This window comes from Calidris pugnax, unplaced genomic scaffold (assembly GCF_001431845.1).
Source record: "Calidris pugnax isolate Ruff unplaced genomic scaffold, ASM143184v1 scaffold44, whole genome shotgun sequence".
NCBI lineage: Eukaryota > Metazoa > Chordata > Aves > Charadriiformes > Scolopacidae > Calidris > Calidris pugnax.
Genome location: NW_015094506.1, coordinates 29968899 through 29985290, shown reverse-complemented (window position 1 = coordinate 29985290; position 16392 = coordinate 29968899). Strand labels below are relative to the sequence as shown.

At 38.1% G+C, this 16392-nt stretch overlaps 1 protein-coding gene across 1 annotated transcript in view; it reads left to right on the top strand.

Moving 5' to 3' along the window:
- The window catches only part of DOCK4 (dedicator of cytokinesis 4), a 174206-nt gene that overhangs the window by 103748 nt on the left and 54066 nt on the right, over positions 1-16392 (top strand). The window contains exons 26-27 of the mRNA XM_014963343.1: positions 4343-4441; positions 11221-11315. Of these exons, the coding sequence (XP_014818829.1) occupies positions 4343-4441; positions 11221-11315 (194 nt within the window). The remainder of the gene's footprint in view (positions 1-4342; positions 4442-11220; positions 11316-16392) is intronic.

Below are 16392 nucleotides of genomic sequence, written 5' to 3'. Positions count from 1 at the left end.
CAGGCTGTGCGCTACCATTTCTTCCATCTCAAATAGTTTTGGTACCTTGGTACCATTTCAATTTGCAGTGGGGAATCTTGATAGATGGTAACCTGCAAGATGGATGTGATACTTTAAACTGAGCACCAAGAAGACATGGCTTCAGGATGTCATTGTTACAGGTGTTGCACTAACAAACATCAAATTTAATGCAAGGGTGAAGGTGAAACTTCTGTTTTAGGATGTCAGTGATTTAGAATTTAGATTTCCTTAAGAAAGATGTATTTGCATGTAAAGAGTTAGCAGAAAGCAATCCAATTAAAGTGAACCTTTATTGATTCCAATTCAGGTCTTGGAAGTTCAGTCCCCCAGAACCTAAATGAATTGGAATTTAGTTGTGAGCTCCATGTATTTTCATAATTGTACTCCATAAATAAGACACACAAAATTACTTCAGGATTCTACCTAAGTGAAGTGGATATACTGCTTGGATTGACTTATGACACTAGAAATAGATGCTAAATGGTTTTTATCAAGGTTGTTATGTGTGTGGAGTTTGCTTTTGTGCAGAATTTACATGTACCCTGACTATGTAGTCTGTGTCTGACACTGGCAGAAATCTTACAACAGACATTTTAAGTTCAAAAATGCATCTGAGTGTTCATTGTTATTTTAGAAACCAACTGCCTATATAGCTACCTACATTTGAATTAAAAGCTCAAATTTAGAAGTCAGTTAACAATTAGCTAGAGCTGGTACCCTTTGATAGCTAATCTGTCTGTCAGCTATAATAGTACAGCTTTCTATAATAGACTGTGATTTTTAATATACTACTATAAGTCAAATTAAATATGGGAACATAGAAGGAAGGTGACTAGAAAGGGGTGCTTAAAATACTTAAGCAAGAAGGAAAGTATTCAAAAGTTCATGCTCAAATTTTGTCACTCAAGTTATCAATCGGGTAAACTTGCACCCTTATTTTTACCCTGCTTATTTTGGCTAATTAGCCAAATCTGAGTGGTCTCCAATTTTATAATTGGAATAAAAGTCCTGAAAAATTAAGCCTATTTAGATGAACCTACTTTATACTAAATGACATGATACGATCAAATTGAAGCTGGATATAATGATATTAAAAATACTTAAAAATGATAGAATAATAAAGTCTTGTTGTTTTCTGAAAAGAAACTGATAGGGTTGGAAATAAATTTCCAAGTATTTAAAAGATAGCAGCTGTAACCTTAATGGTTATGCCCAGATCATGAAGATTAAGAGACTTCATTGCCTTAGGATATTGTTTTGAGAATGTTATGTTCACTGTAAAAACAGTGATTTTACAAGGAGGTAATTAATTTGGGATCATTGAATCTTATTATGGGCAAGACAATTATTATTTTATCACGGTGTTGCCAGTGAAAGCCATCACCTTACATACCACCAAGTATACAAGGTATAATCACAAGTAAATTAGGCCTTCCAATGTAAAATCCGGAACAGCCATTCCTGTGAAAACATACTCCCTTTTCAGTCTAATTTTCCATTTTTAATGAAATACAGGGAAAAATCTTCCCAAAATTTGGCTTGACAATCAAATGAAAGATACCACTTCATAATACTTTTATCACACCTATCTGTTTTTCCAGTCTCATTCTTCATTCCTCATGCTGGAAGTGTATTTCTTTTTCTTTTTTTTTTTTTTTTTTCTTACATGGAGCATGAATAGAAGAATAGATTTCACCTATTTTGAGTAGTGATGGCCCCCATGCTGGAATTTTTTTTTTTTTTTTTTTTTTTTTTTTTTTGTAACAAGTTTGTATGATTTCAGAATTGGTTTTTTTAAGCAGTGGGATGAAATCCAAACCTTTCACTCTTTCCTGTCCTCATCCATTCTGCAGTCAGACCAGATTGACACTGCAGTGTTTCTTCCCAGTTCAAAATTGAACAAGTGGACAGAAAAGAGAGAGAGGGAGAACCTATTCCTTCCCATAAGGTCTTGTTCATTTGATCACCTACTGGAGGTAGCCTGTGTAGTTCTCTGCTCTTTAGTTCCTGAATCCCATAGAATCATGGAATGGTTTGGGTTGGAAGGGACCTTAAAGATCATCAAGTTCCAACCCCCCTGCCATGGGCAGGGACACCTCCCACCAGACCAGGTTGCTCAAAGCCCCATCCAGCCTGGCCTTGAACACTTCCAGGGATGGGTCATCCATGACTTCCCTGGGCAACGTGTTCCAGTGTCTCACCACCCTCACTGTCAAGAATTTCTTTCTAGTATCTAACCTAAATCTCCCCTCTTCCAATTTAAAACTGTTGCCCCTTGTCCTGTCACTACACATCATGACAAAGAGTCCCTCTCCAGCTCTCCTGCAGGCTCCCTTCAGATATTGGAAGGCTGCTATAAGGTCTCCCCGGAGCCTTCTCTTCTCCAGGCTGAACAACCCCAGCTCCCTCAGCCTGTCTTCATAGGAGAAGTGCTCCATCCCTCTGATCATCTTCGTGGCCCTCTGCTGGACCCATTCCAACAGATCCATATCCTTCCTGTGTTGAGGACTCCAAAGCTGGGCACAGTACCCCAGGTGGGGTCTCACGAGTGCAGAGTAGAGGGGTAGAATCACCTCCCGTGACCTGCTGGCCACACTTTTCCTGATGCAGCCCAGGATGTGGTTAGCTTTCTGGGCTGCCAGCGCACATTGCCGGCTCATGTTAAGCTTCTCATCCACCAACACCCCCAAGTCCTTCTCCTCAGCTCTGCTTTCCAGCCATCCTCCGCCCAACCTGTATTTGTGCATGGGGTTGCCACATCCCAGGTGCAGGACCCTGCACTTGGCTTGGTTAAACTTCATGCGATTTGCATGAGCCCACCTCTCAAGCCTGTCCAGGTCCCTCTGGATGGCATCTCTTCCCTCCAGCGTGTCGACCACGCCACAGAGCTTGGTGTCATCGGCAAACTTGCTGAGGGTGCACTCTGTGCCACTGTCCTTGTCTCCAATAAAGGTGTTGAACAGCACTGGTCCCAGTACAGACCCCTGAGGAACACCACTCGTTACTGGCTGCCAATTTGACGTTGAGCCATTGACCACAACCCTTTGAGTGCGGCCATCCAGCCAGCTCTTTATCCACCGAGTGGTCCATCCATCGAATACATCAGTTTCCAATTTTGAGACCAGGATGTCGTGCAGGACAGTGTCGAACGCTTTGCACGAGTCCAGGTAGATGACATCTGTTGCTCTGCCCTTGTCCACCAAGTGTGTGGCAATATCATAAAAGGCCACCAAATTTGTCAGGCACGATTTGCCCTTGGTGAAGCCATGTTGGCTGTCTCAAATCACCTCCTTATTTTCCATGTGCCTTAGCAGAGATTCCAGGAGGATCTGCTTCATCATCTTGCCAGGCACAGAGGGGAGACTGACTGGCCTGTCGTTCTCTGGGTCGTCTTTTTTTCCTTTTTTGAATATCGGGGTTATGTTCCCCTTTTTCCAGTCTGCGGGAACCTTGCCAGACTGCCATGATTTGTCAAATACGATGGAAAGCAGCTTAGCAACTTCATCCGCCAGCTCCCTCAGGACCCGTGCATGGATTTCATCAGGTCCCATGCTGCTTGATGGACAGCCTGGGGAATGTGCATCAGTAGAGGCAGGGAGGAATCTGCAGAGCAGGACAGTAAGTCCCTCAGCTGCTGCCTGGAGCATCCCTTTTCGGTAGTGTGGAGTGTGAATCCAGGAGCTGGCACTGTGGGAGAAAGTGGTCTTGCCCTGTGATTAAGCTCAACTTTTAGGTACAAGCTTTAATGAGAAATTTCTCTGTAGACCGAAGGTAACTTCTGATCAAAACATTTTCAAAGTCTGTTCAATCCTATAAATGATTTTTCTTTTTAACAAATAGGGAGTTTTTGAGATGAAAAAATGTTTTGAAAAAATTCCCAGCTAACACCATTAATTTCTTCCCTAAAGGAAAATAATAGCATTCTTCCCAGAATTGTTGCAAAATATTTTTGTTGATATTTGTTTCAAAACTGAATTGAGTAAGAGGTAATTTTAGCAATTTAAATAATCTGTTTAAGAACAGATACGAGGGAAACAAATCACAAATCAAAATTTTACTGGTTTAGCCCTTCTGGGACTATTTAAAACAGATTTTGCTAGGCAAGTAAACTCCATTTGGGGAAAAATAATTATTTAAGTGGAAAGGAAGTTTATAGCTACATTAATGTATTTTCACAAAATATGGAGTCTAAACCTAATTGTAGATTAATTTCCCACTGCAGTTGTTAATTATTTTTCAGTGCTTATAATATGACAGTTTAAGATGAAATACAGAAGACACTGCAATCTATAATATTTCTATTCTTGGATTTTCTGAACAGGGGGAATTTGTCTCCTGTTTGTTGTCACTCTTGCGACAAATGACTGATAGACATTATCAACAGCTTCTTGATAGCTTCAACACAAAGGAAGATCTTAGGGTAAGTAACAGAATTGTCTTTCCACTTGTTCAAGTTTCTTTTCATTTCCTTTTTTTGATTTATCTCCCTTTAAGATATTCCTGTGTTTTGAATACAATCTGTTTTCAGATGAACTTTTCCACAGGCTTTCATGTGTACTCAGCTCCACTCTTAGGGTGGGGCTAGGATTCTGTTGCTTCTACAATGACAGCAGATAGAATAGGAATTTGAGGGACTGTATAATAGCTTTAAAGCCACAAACTTAGCCTCCAAGCCTGTTTTAAGGATGGTTTCAAGCCAGGGTTATACAGTTCTGCTTGATTCTTTCTGCCATAGGTTTTTTTTTGTTTGGTTTATTATATTTGTTTATTTATTCATTCATTGAATTATATATGGCAATGGCAAACACACAGTTTGAGAAATGCATATTCAACTAACTCTCCATTTTTCTTAACTGTGCAGCAAGTCCAGTGGCAGGAGGAACTGTCAGACTTGTAATGCCTGTCTGCCCAGTTTGATCATGGAAGAAAGTAGCTGCAGAGCTCTTTCAGGACAGCTTCTACCAGTTTCATTGATGGAGTTACCGGGTTCATGGATATTCCATTTTTAATTCCTTTTAAGAGAAGGGGGAAGGATTTTTTAAAAAGTTAAGAATTTCTGCATGAAAATATACATTAAGACTTCTACTCTGCTAGACCCTGACAAACTTACATAGTACCAAATTTGATCCACACAATAAACCTTGAGTAAATCTTATGCCCATTATTCAGCCAGTGATCCTAGACAGGAGGGTAATCATGTCCTAGTGTGATAGTATATTTTTAGATGTTACTCTTAAACTACCACTTGATAAACTTAAGTACTGCCCTGGAAAGGGGAGTCTAACCATGGTGCAATTTCAGATTTCCTTAAATTCCTGTTAGCTGTTCAGAGCTGTTCTGAAGAGAGCATGCCGTTCATGAGTGCCTTTTCTTTGTAGTGAGATGCTCATATTGAGCTTGAAAGATAGAAAATGCAAAGAAGCTATATCTATCATGAATCAAGAGTGCTGCTTATGAGTTACATAGAGTGGACAATTTTTATTCTAGCATTACAGCATCTGTTTTCACCTAGCATAGTTGCTACCCTTAGGCAATTTTTAGTGTATGTTGTGGAACCTAGGCATTTTTTACTGATAATATTTTCCCTTTTGTTTGAGTTCTGAGCAGGTCTCTATTCCTAGGTTTAGATTTTTATATTTCCTAGAGGTTTCAAGCTTGATTTGTTTGATGTTTCTATGAAATAGTGTTGAGTTTATTCAGAATTCTTGCTTCCAGAAAGTGAAGAATCACTAGAATTAATGCTTGAATGGTGTTTGATTTGACACATTTATATTCCCCCCACGCACACACCCTGTTATTATAGAGAGACATATGGAAAGCAGCTGTAGCCAGTGCCATCAGCTATCAAAATAGAGGTCTTGAGAACTCAAGTCCAGAGTTTATTATTTCCATTCAGATCTCATCAAATCATCGTCAGCTCCATCAGCGATTCAGTGGCAGTAGGTTGATCATAATTAATGCAGCATTCCTTCTTTTCTGAATCTTAAGTAATATAAGATATAGGTTTTTTTCCCCTCACTTGGAAATATCGGTATCACTGAAATGCGTATAACTGAGAGCAAGAGGGGAAGATGAGAGCTAGTGTGTGAGGCTGACACTGCTGTTAATCATGAGGTGATTGCGTATGACTTAGGCTATCTGAACCATCTTGCCACTTACCTCCATATTTTTCTGCTTTGTTTGCCAAGTGTGCAACTTCCTTGGTATTTTGTACTGCTTTAAGATATGCTTCTTAGGAAATGACATCAGTATGAGTAAATGAAGATTCAGAAGGTGTAAATTTCTGTGATAAGACTTTTTCTTGGTGTGAGGTATTTTGAGAGGTTGAACTAGTAGCCATAGTTAATCTTATGGCTAGTATGTACTTTGGGATTTAAGCCTCAGTGGTAACTACCATCATCTTGCTGTATTTTTTAATCCCCTTTTTGTCCCCTGGTCAGTGATGTCAAAGTGGATTTGGTCTTCCTTAAACCACATTACAAGTATAAATCTGATGCAGGGTTTCCAAGGGACATATCTGAGCATAACCCGGGCCTTTGAGTTGCAATCTGCTGTGCTTTTTTTTCTTTGCCTACCTCTGTTTGTAATTAACCATCTACACTGAATGATTAGGCACTGCTATCACAAGGTATGTCTTCTTTATTCTGGACTAGTTCCCAAGTCAACTATGTCATGTGCTTGCATGACTGCAAGTTTGCACAGCATTTGTGATACTATTAAAAGAATACCTCCACTAAACCACTTCTCAAAACAAAATTTCACTCATGCAATTACTTGTAAAAAGGGAGTGAAAGTTGTCATTCATTCTATCGAAATATGCTTGCAGTTCTTATTCTGTTTTTTTTTTAACAGTCTGTACCAAAATTATTAAGGCTGTTTCCAGCTTGTTAATCACAGTATAGCAAAATGGAGACTTTGAAGGAATGACATCTATACATTTTTTATATGACATGGATCTGAGTGATGCTTTAAACAAGTGGTTGTTTATGGAAATATTTCCTCTATTTTGTAAATACATTTAGTTTAAGTAATTGACATGGTGACTTTTTATTTTAGTCAGTTCTTTAAGAGAGTAGGTTTTTTCCACACAAAGCAGAAGGTAGAAAACCATTTTATATTTGAAAACATGCAATTGAAGTAAAAAGAAATGACAGGGGATTCATGGCTGAGTGGTAGCACCAGAGACTATACTTCATTTACTTTTTGAAAAATTGAATTTAATGAGGCAGTAATTTTAAATGCTTCCTTTTATCTTTCAATATCATTTTAAAGATATGCTCTTTTGCTTACCACAAAATGCCATCTTCTTCTAGTAAATATGTTTTATAGCAATTTGTAGAACAGAGGCACACTTGTAGGCGGATATTTGCTGCTGCAAAAAAGCTCAGATATAATTTATGACAAAAGGTAACAGTGGAAGTTATAAATAGGAGAAGTAGGAAAGTGAATGAGAAAAACATTATATGTTAGCACAGTGCTGTTTTGACCTCAGCAAGGTGGTTTTGGCTGTGTAGGGTTTTTAATTAAAAAATCAAAAGAAGACAAAATAGCACATGCCAGAAGGCCTAGTTTTTTATCCATTGGAGTGCACCCTACATAATGTGGCAGAATAGATATAGAGGAGAGATCTGATGGAGAAAAAGATAATGTTTCATCGGGATGGGTGTAAACCTTACTAGTTCTCTGAACCCTCTCTTCCATCTAAAGGAGCCTAAGCCAGGTAAGGTGGGTGCTGAACCCTACCACGAAGTGCAATTTATTCCACTGCTCCCTTCTCTGACCCCTGGGACACAGGCTGTGTGAGGTCTGTAGGCAGTAGGAATATGGCTGGTGGAGAAGCTCCGTTCTAGCCGCCGTCCTTCCCCTGCTATACTGGGACATCTGCTCATATACGGACTTCTGAAAGGACAAGTGCTGGGGCAGAGAGATTGCTCTAAACAAATACTTGCGTGGCTTCTGATGTAGGTTAAGAAAGCAGTGAAGGAAAGATCTGGCAAAGGCGTTGGCCTCAGGGTAGGCGAGTTGTCTGGGCAGAGACAAAGCACCGTCAAATCATCCTGTCTTGTGGGCACCTTGGCACACTGCAAAAAAGCTCTAGGGTGCTGTACAAATAACTTGATAATAAGTAGCTTGATAACTCTGCAGTGTGAGCCAAAGCAATGGATGATCAAGCAATTAGCTTCAAAGTGGACCGTTGATCCAAACTAAAATGTTAATATAGATGCACCCGGAGACATCCAGTGAAAAGTCTGACCTACTTCACAGAGGATTTTACATGCGTACAGGGAAATGTGAAAGAAATTCCAAGGCACTTTTTTATTAAATGAATAGATGGTTTTCCGTCCTTCAGAAGGCATGCTTCTCACTTAACCGCAGTTTAATAATTTCATGAAGCAAATATTGCTGTTAAAGGAAACTGAACTGTGATATTGTGATATTATTAAGTGGTGTAAAATAGTACTAGAGCTTATGTACACTAGGTAGGAATATTAAGAGGTGGTATTTAGAGTATGTAAAAGGACAAAATTACTCTCTTGCTGTCTCTTAAGATAGAAAGCATATAAGAAATTAATTATATCTCTACACAGCCAACCAAATGTTGGTTCACTTATACTGCTGGCAAAAACGGTTTTTAAATGTTAAAATCTGTTACTAAATCACTGTGATGTGTTCGGCAGAGCAGATACAACTATGAAAGATAATAGTTTAGTGCAAAAGAAACAGTTCAAAGTATAGTCACAAAATTGATCTTCCATGAATGGTACTTTGTAGCAATGCCTTGAAATATTTGGACCATGAAACAAGAATGAGCTGTTGCATCATGCAAAATTCCAGGTGTTGTAAAGGAATGGCTATATTTTATGGAATGGCTATATGCAGGTGGATCCCTTGGGGGTGAGCACTGGTGTTGAATATCAATGAGCAGTGCTGACACATGAAGGATCCCAGCACATCAATGGCAAAGTCAACTGGCATTTTACTCTTTGCTTATTTTCATGCTTATGGTGGATTCATAGGGAACTGTATTACCAAAAACTGAATCCTGAAAAATAAAAGTTCACTACAGATTAATTACAGATTCTTTAATAGAAGCTTAATAGTCATGTCTTGAAAATCTTAAAACTGACAAGTTTTTCTAAAGTTTTTTATGAGTTATCTGTTTCTTTCAGTTGTATTTCAGCTTTGAATTATACTGCATTTGTTTTATATGTTTTAACATGTACTATAACAAAGAGGTCTTCAGTCTTGAGTTTTTCAAATCCACATTTTGCATCTAACCACTTATGACTAAATTGATGACAATTTTTTATATTTTCTGTTAAAATTAGAAATAAATAGCCTGTTGTTAATGACTTGAAGTTTTTTGCCGGTATCTACATTTGATTTATTTTCAAGCTTGCTTCAAATAAAAGATTTATTCTGGTGTTAGCCTAGTTACCTAAAGAAATTAAGTATATATGATCTTCCTCTCTGTCTGTCATTCTTTTCTTAATGACTTTTGAACAAGCTGATGAATTTCAGCAGGCTTTGGTAGTGGCCTGTGAGTCTCAAAAGCACTAAGTTTACACCTCACGGAGCCCTTGGGTTTTAAGTCCCAAAATCTTTGCTTGGTTTCCCAGCAGCAGCCATTTGGTCCCTTCAGTTCAACATCCAGTCAGCTCCCTAACTGTAGCAACTGGAATTGTGTCTGGAAAACAGGTGGCATAAAAATGGGATATGGGAGAATTTGGGACCTTATTGTGAGGTGACATACAGCAGCATTCGAGTCATTGTTGGTTTGTTGGGACTACGGCACAGGGAAAGGAGGTAACCCCTAAAGAAAAAATGGAGCAGGCAGAAACATTCAAATTTAACTATAAGGTCCAAAACTACAGGAAAGCAGTCTGGAATAAGTGTGTTGCTCTTAGAGCTACTTGTTTATCTGTAAAGCTGATCACCTGCATTCAAATAATGTGTTATCTGCAGTTAGTATCATTTATACTCTTTAATACAGAGAATTTTTTGGCATCTTGCTCAGAAAACAGGTTGCCTCTTTTATGTAATCTTCTCTTGTGGGTGGGTGCAGGGATCTCAGCTGCTTTTCCAGTGCCTGCATTCGTCCCCCTTTACAGTGATTCTCTAATCAAAGACATCTGTTGTGCAATGCCCATCATCTACACTTTGGTAAACGCACTTGAGAATATATCTTGGTATCAAAATTATTTGGTACCCTTTGGTTGTATCTTTATCTCATCTGTGTTTCAGGCTAACTCTCTAGAAGTGGGGCAGAATCTCTAGAAATGGGCAGAATCAATACAAAACCTTTTGAGGTCAGGTACCACACCGATTCTGTTAGGTGTGTTATATCACTTACCTCATGCTCTTCATGATGTTAAAAGCTCCATTTTGCTTATTGAAAAAACACTGGCAGTGCTACAAACAATCAAGATGGGCCATTTGAAGTATTACCCTTGACGGTAGTTTTTTTTGTGAAAAGAAAATCTGAAAACCCGTGTGCTGAGAGAAATAGTTTAATTTACTTATTTATTAGTGAGTTAGATGACATAGGAGATGATAATGCTAAAAGTTCTTAAGCAGCGCTTTCTACATTCAAAGGAGATCAAATGTGTTCACTATTTTTATAGATTCAGCAAATGTGACAGAATGGTTAAGTGACCTGCATCCAGCCAACCAGCTGCGATAACAGTTCAGGGGCTCCAGCATTGCTATTGAATTCAGTGGTCTTTGCAAACCCAATGATAAAATTGTCCTTATGCTCTCTGTCTTTCCCACCAAATAATGCCTCTCTTAGAATAAATCTTGAAAGTGATGAAAACCTAACATGATTAAGGAGATATTCAGAACTCTGTAGTGTTTGTAAAGTGCTTTTTTGATTTGCAAATTGTTCTCGGGATCACATTTGTGGAAGTGTATGGGTGGAAACCAAATGCATCTTTGACATTTCTCTTATGCATTGCTGTCAATCAAATGACACATTAAATTATTTTCCTCCTTTTAAGAAAAATGAATTAAATCACTATTTGAAGCTTTCTTGGAGAATCAAAAAAAAGAAAAATATTCAGAGGTGTATCTATGTTGAAAGTAAATGCAATTCTGCTATTTCTATTGTGATTTTTTGTCTCTGATTAAAATATTTTTAAAGCTTGCCTCTCTTTTTAAAGCGGAAAAGATATATGACTGCTTCTTTTCCTTCCAAAGGATTTCCTGCTGCAGATTTTCACTGTATTTCGGATACTAATACGACCAGAGATGTTTCCAAAAGACTGGACAGTGATGCGTTTGGTTGCAAACAAGTAAGGCATTTTTAGTGTTCATTAAAAAATATGGGTAGTATGCAAAGATTGTGGTATAGATAAATAAAGGTATATGATGAAAGTAAATAAAATCCAAAATATCCATTATAATGCTGGCTGCAGTTTTTAATGTTTGAATTTGAGATTTAAAATCTTTGGATTTATTTTACACAAGTAGTTCATAATATAATCTGTATCTCTTTCTCTTCTGAATTACAGTAAGTACATATAACTGGAAACTCAGAAACACTTTTACAGAATGAAGAGGCTAAGCATCAGCAGCTTTGTTTTCCAAGTAGCAAATGACAAATCTCAACAGAACTTCATTTCAAATCTGTTTGTTGAAATGCTGAGTTGGTAAAGATCTGTTTGCTCTCAAGAAGAAATTATCTGCTGTAATATCATTAACGATGTTTTTGCATGTTTGTTAATTTAGTGCTTGCCAGAAAAAACAAAATTAAAAATCACAAATCAGGAAATGAGGTACAGCACAGGCATCAGTAACGTAGTGCTCCAAGTATTACTTTGAGATGTAACCTGTCTTTGAGCCATTCTTTCTCTGCTCTGGCATTATTTTTACACAAACAGGTTCCCAGCGTTTCTGAGAAGTCATTACATCAAGTCTAAAATCCTTTCTTGCAGGCCTAGCCTTTGAGCAGATAAGCCAGCTGAACAGTCAACACAATTATGCAAACACCAGTGTCGGCAGAGGGAGGGGGTTGTGTTGGGCAGACCTAGAAATCCAGAATTTAGGATTGACTTAAACTTTTATGACACATATTACAGTGTCTGATGGAACTATCAGCTCCAAGGAGAACTTAAATTCATGGTGCTGTATAGTATTGTTACAATGAAATTTGGCACAACTTGTGCTCATGCTATATATTTGGGGGGGGGGGTGCGTATGCATATGCAAGCATCATAGTATTTGTTCAAACTTTGTCATGAATTGAACAAAACAACATGTTTGCTCATTTTTGTTACTTCAATTTGTGTTAGTAAACTTGCCATGCTTAAATTACAGCAAAAAAAAATGGTTAATAATTAAAGAATGGATATGATCATTCATTTCTGTGTATAATATTAAAGAAAATATGGCTCATACCAGCCTGCATCTGATATTCATACTGAAGAGATAAATTGAGAAACACAGGAAAGAGGGAAAAAAACCATAGGAACTTTTAGACTACATATATAATCTAAGAATTTGTTATATATTCCAGAAACAGCTGGCTTGGCAGATGGCTTTGCAACAGCTGACATGTACAAAACTAAGATGTAGGAATGACCTTGGCACGTGTTTCTCAGGCTGGTGGTGTTCAGATATGCTAAGATGATGATACTAAATTCTGCAAAAGGAATGTTTACTTGCACCAGTATTTTATTGAACGTCACCCATCTCCTTTTATTAATCCATGTCACGTTGTTTCTGACCTTCTAGGAAGTGACTCTGTGTCCAGTTCTGTCAGGCAAAGAAGATTGACAGAAGTTGACAGTAACTGCTGGTGGGAACTGGCCATAAGAAGCCAATCAGATGGGCTAACTGAACCCCATAACACACAATTGCATGAGCATTACTGTCAGCAAATGGGATGTAAACACATCTTTACCAATTCAGCATTCAATAATTGCTTTGCTACGCATTCGTTCCTCCGTGGAGGAGATGCTGCTTTGCTCTGAAACAGAGGGGTGGCAGGTGTACTTAAAAGCGTGGTGTGAACTGAAGACTCGTCATTCCTACATTATGTGTCTATGGCTAAGTTTCTCTTCCTTTTTGAGTCAGAAGAAAGGAAAATTCACTTCTATTCTCTCCTCAGCTGCAGAGCAGTAGTTTATCCAGAGCTGTTTCTGAGCAGGAGCTCCTTTCCTTTCACTTGCATCCCCCCCACCATTGCAGTGACTGCCAACCTTCCGCTTCCCCGGGCTGTTCAAAAGCACAGAGCCACTGAGTAGCAGCTTTGCTAGAGTTGTCCCAACCCCAAATCTTTAAGTGCAAAGGGAAGGGCCTAGAGGCAGGATGAGAAATTAGGGCACTGCCTGCACAGCAGACAGAAGCAGCTGTAAGCCATTTTCCCTGAGCTTCACTTGATGAGCCAGAACGCTTCCAATGGTCTGAGACACTTCAGGATTGAAGGCAAAACTTCTTGAACTCCTTGCTCCTCCATTCATGTCTAAAAGGAAAGACTAAAAGATCTAGCTCTCTTTTTTAAGCACGTAATCAAGTAATCCATTAACAGTCTGGATCTTTTCTAACTCCTTCTTCCCAGGAATAAAACAACTGTCATGTATGCTGTGTCAGATGGCCGCCTTCTTGGCTGTCTGGGCTTCAGCCGGAGGAACGGTAGCTAATCTGAAGGCAGTGTGTGTCTTGGGAGCTTCACCCATCACTGCAGTCACATCACCAGCAGCACTGTCTTTTCTCTCCCGTGTCCCGAGGGTGATATAAAAATTCAAACTGACTAGTATTTACAGGAAGAGAGATTTAGCTTGTCTGAGCCTAAGGAAGAAATGAGTCCTAGCAAGGATAAAATCAGGTAATAGGCTTTTCCTGAGGGAAAGAGCCTTTTCCTCTTATTAATATATGAAAAACTTCAATTACCTGAAAGATTTTTAGGTCTTAAAATGCCATAAGTATTTCAATATATAATATTTATATATAAAAATATTGCTGCCCCCTGGCTTCTAGATTTTTTTCTTTCTTATTGCAATGTTTTCAGTAATTATGTAGCATCTGATACTTGCAGGCTGTCTGGGATTAAAAAAACCCAGAAGATACTGTGATCTCATGAAGACAAATCTTGTAAATATGCGGAAATTAAGACAGTTCATGATGATGCATGCACACTCTCTAATTCTGAATGTCCGGATGCCCAACACAAAAAAAATATTAATGGCTAGCATTATAAAACTACCAAGTGACTTCCAAAATTTGAGAAATAAAGTAACATTTAAAAAGGCAGACTTAGCACTAAAGCAGAGGAATTGATCTTTTTTGAATTGTGTTCTGGGATGGAAGGAGAAGAACATGCAAAAAAGTCCTTAATGTTTATTAGCATCTAGCAGTTGAGCAATGAGACAGAAATTAACTCTGTTTAAAACTGCATAACCAAGTACTACTTGTAGTGAGCTAAGCAGCATACATTCAGCAAAGCAAAATAATTACTTATGGTGATCTAATATTTCTAACATGGTTGTTACCACTGAGTGATGATATATGTCTTTGTATTTACTATGGAAAATATAGTTTTAATTTCTTTCATTATAGGGACAGACTTACTTTCTACATCAACTAGGTGGTAAGCTAGTTTGCTGGCCCTCTAAGCAAAGTTTCTCTTTGTAACTGCAAATGAGCACCACATAATATAGGCAGATGTCTGAATCAGTTGCCTAGCGCCAGAGAGGAATCAAAAACTCAATAATAAAATATGCCAGACTGAAATTGAAGCTTCTGGATAACATCTTCATAATGTCTCTCTCAACTGGAAGTCACCATGTAACGGTCACTTGCTTAAGTTACCCTAAGGTTAGGAAAAGAATCACTTATCTAATGCTTTAATTGACTGGCATCTTTTGAGACCGTTTAACAGACTGAGCTGAACTCCAGGTATGTCATGTTTCATTAACAATTGAGGAGGCTGTTGGAGAGCAAAGTGGGTTTCTATTACTTGCTGAGCAAAGGTTTGATATTTATAACATACTGTGGCTATGTATTATTGAACAATGAACAAATTTTCCACTGCTCTCAGTATGCAGGAACCTTTAATTTTAAAGATCTCTGTATGATTAACTATGTATATCCTTTCAGCATTAGTGAAATGGTAGAGATGCTAGATAATACAATTGACAATCATAATTTTATAAGCATACAAAATGGATTTATGAATATTATTATTTATAGTAAAATAATTGATTTGTAAAGTAAGGTTTACTGTAGTGTGTTTCCTATACCAAAATTCCAAATGTATCTCCTGACAGTTGGGCATAGGGACTTAAAACAGAGAATCCTTTTGGTTATCTAATTCAGTAATGATTGAAACACATTATTATTATTATTATTTTTAAAGTAACTTAAATGGAATATATGGTAAAGGAAGACATCAAATTAGTGTTAGTTTCATCATTATGGCTGCTTTGAAAAATCCTATTAGCTCCCATGGTGTGGGAGTCCGAGACTCCTACAATGAACAAAAATTCTTGCTTTTATGTAATACACAGCATTGCCAGCAACATTCTTGCTTTTATGTAATACAAAATGGTGCTAACAACTGAACCTGACATTCAGTCATGGTAGGTATGCATGTATGAATAAGTTTATATGGATATATACATAAAGATACACAGATATGTGACTCTAGGTTTAGTTTATTTATTTATGAAGTATGAAAGAAACATTTTTTCTGTGCAAACACCTCTGTGCTTGGGAAGATTTCACAATGAAATATCAAAGGGTGAAATGAGAAGCTAATGCTACGTATTTGTCCCATATCAGAATGGAAAAAGAAAGTTTTCATTTTCTACCATTGGCTGCCTGGGCAAAAGCCAGGCTGCCGGAGCACAGTCCAGGCAGCAAACCAGTTGTTGAGCTTCTGGGGGCTGCTTTGGATTTTTCAAACAGTGTATTGCAGAAGGATTTGCTGCAAAAATCTGATGGAAAAGCCACTCTCTCAAAAATGCTCTGCCTGAACCTTGGGTTAGCATTCTGTGTATCAACCCAAAATAACTTAATACCTAAAAGCAGAGTTTTTTCTCCTGTAAAACAGTGGTTCTGAACAAATTTGTGGCAGGTGGTAAGAGGAGGAAAAGCAAGTCTTGCCACAAACTCGATGTTTTCTAGTTTGATACTCAAATGGATTTTAAATAAATGTTGTTGTTGTTTTGAAATCGTTGGCTGGGAAGCAACTTGGAATGTGAATATTGTACTGGATCAGGCAGCTGTCCATCTGTCCTCTGGCTGCTGTCTCTGCTTGGTGCATTTTTGCTTTTTTTTATAGAATCTACATTAAAAAGAAAAGTCCCGATTTTTTCTGTCCTACCTGATTTAAGTTTCTCTTGTGGATTCAGAGTAACAATTTGTGAG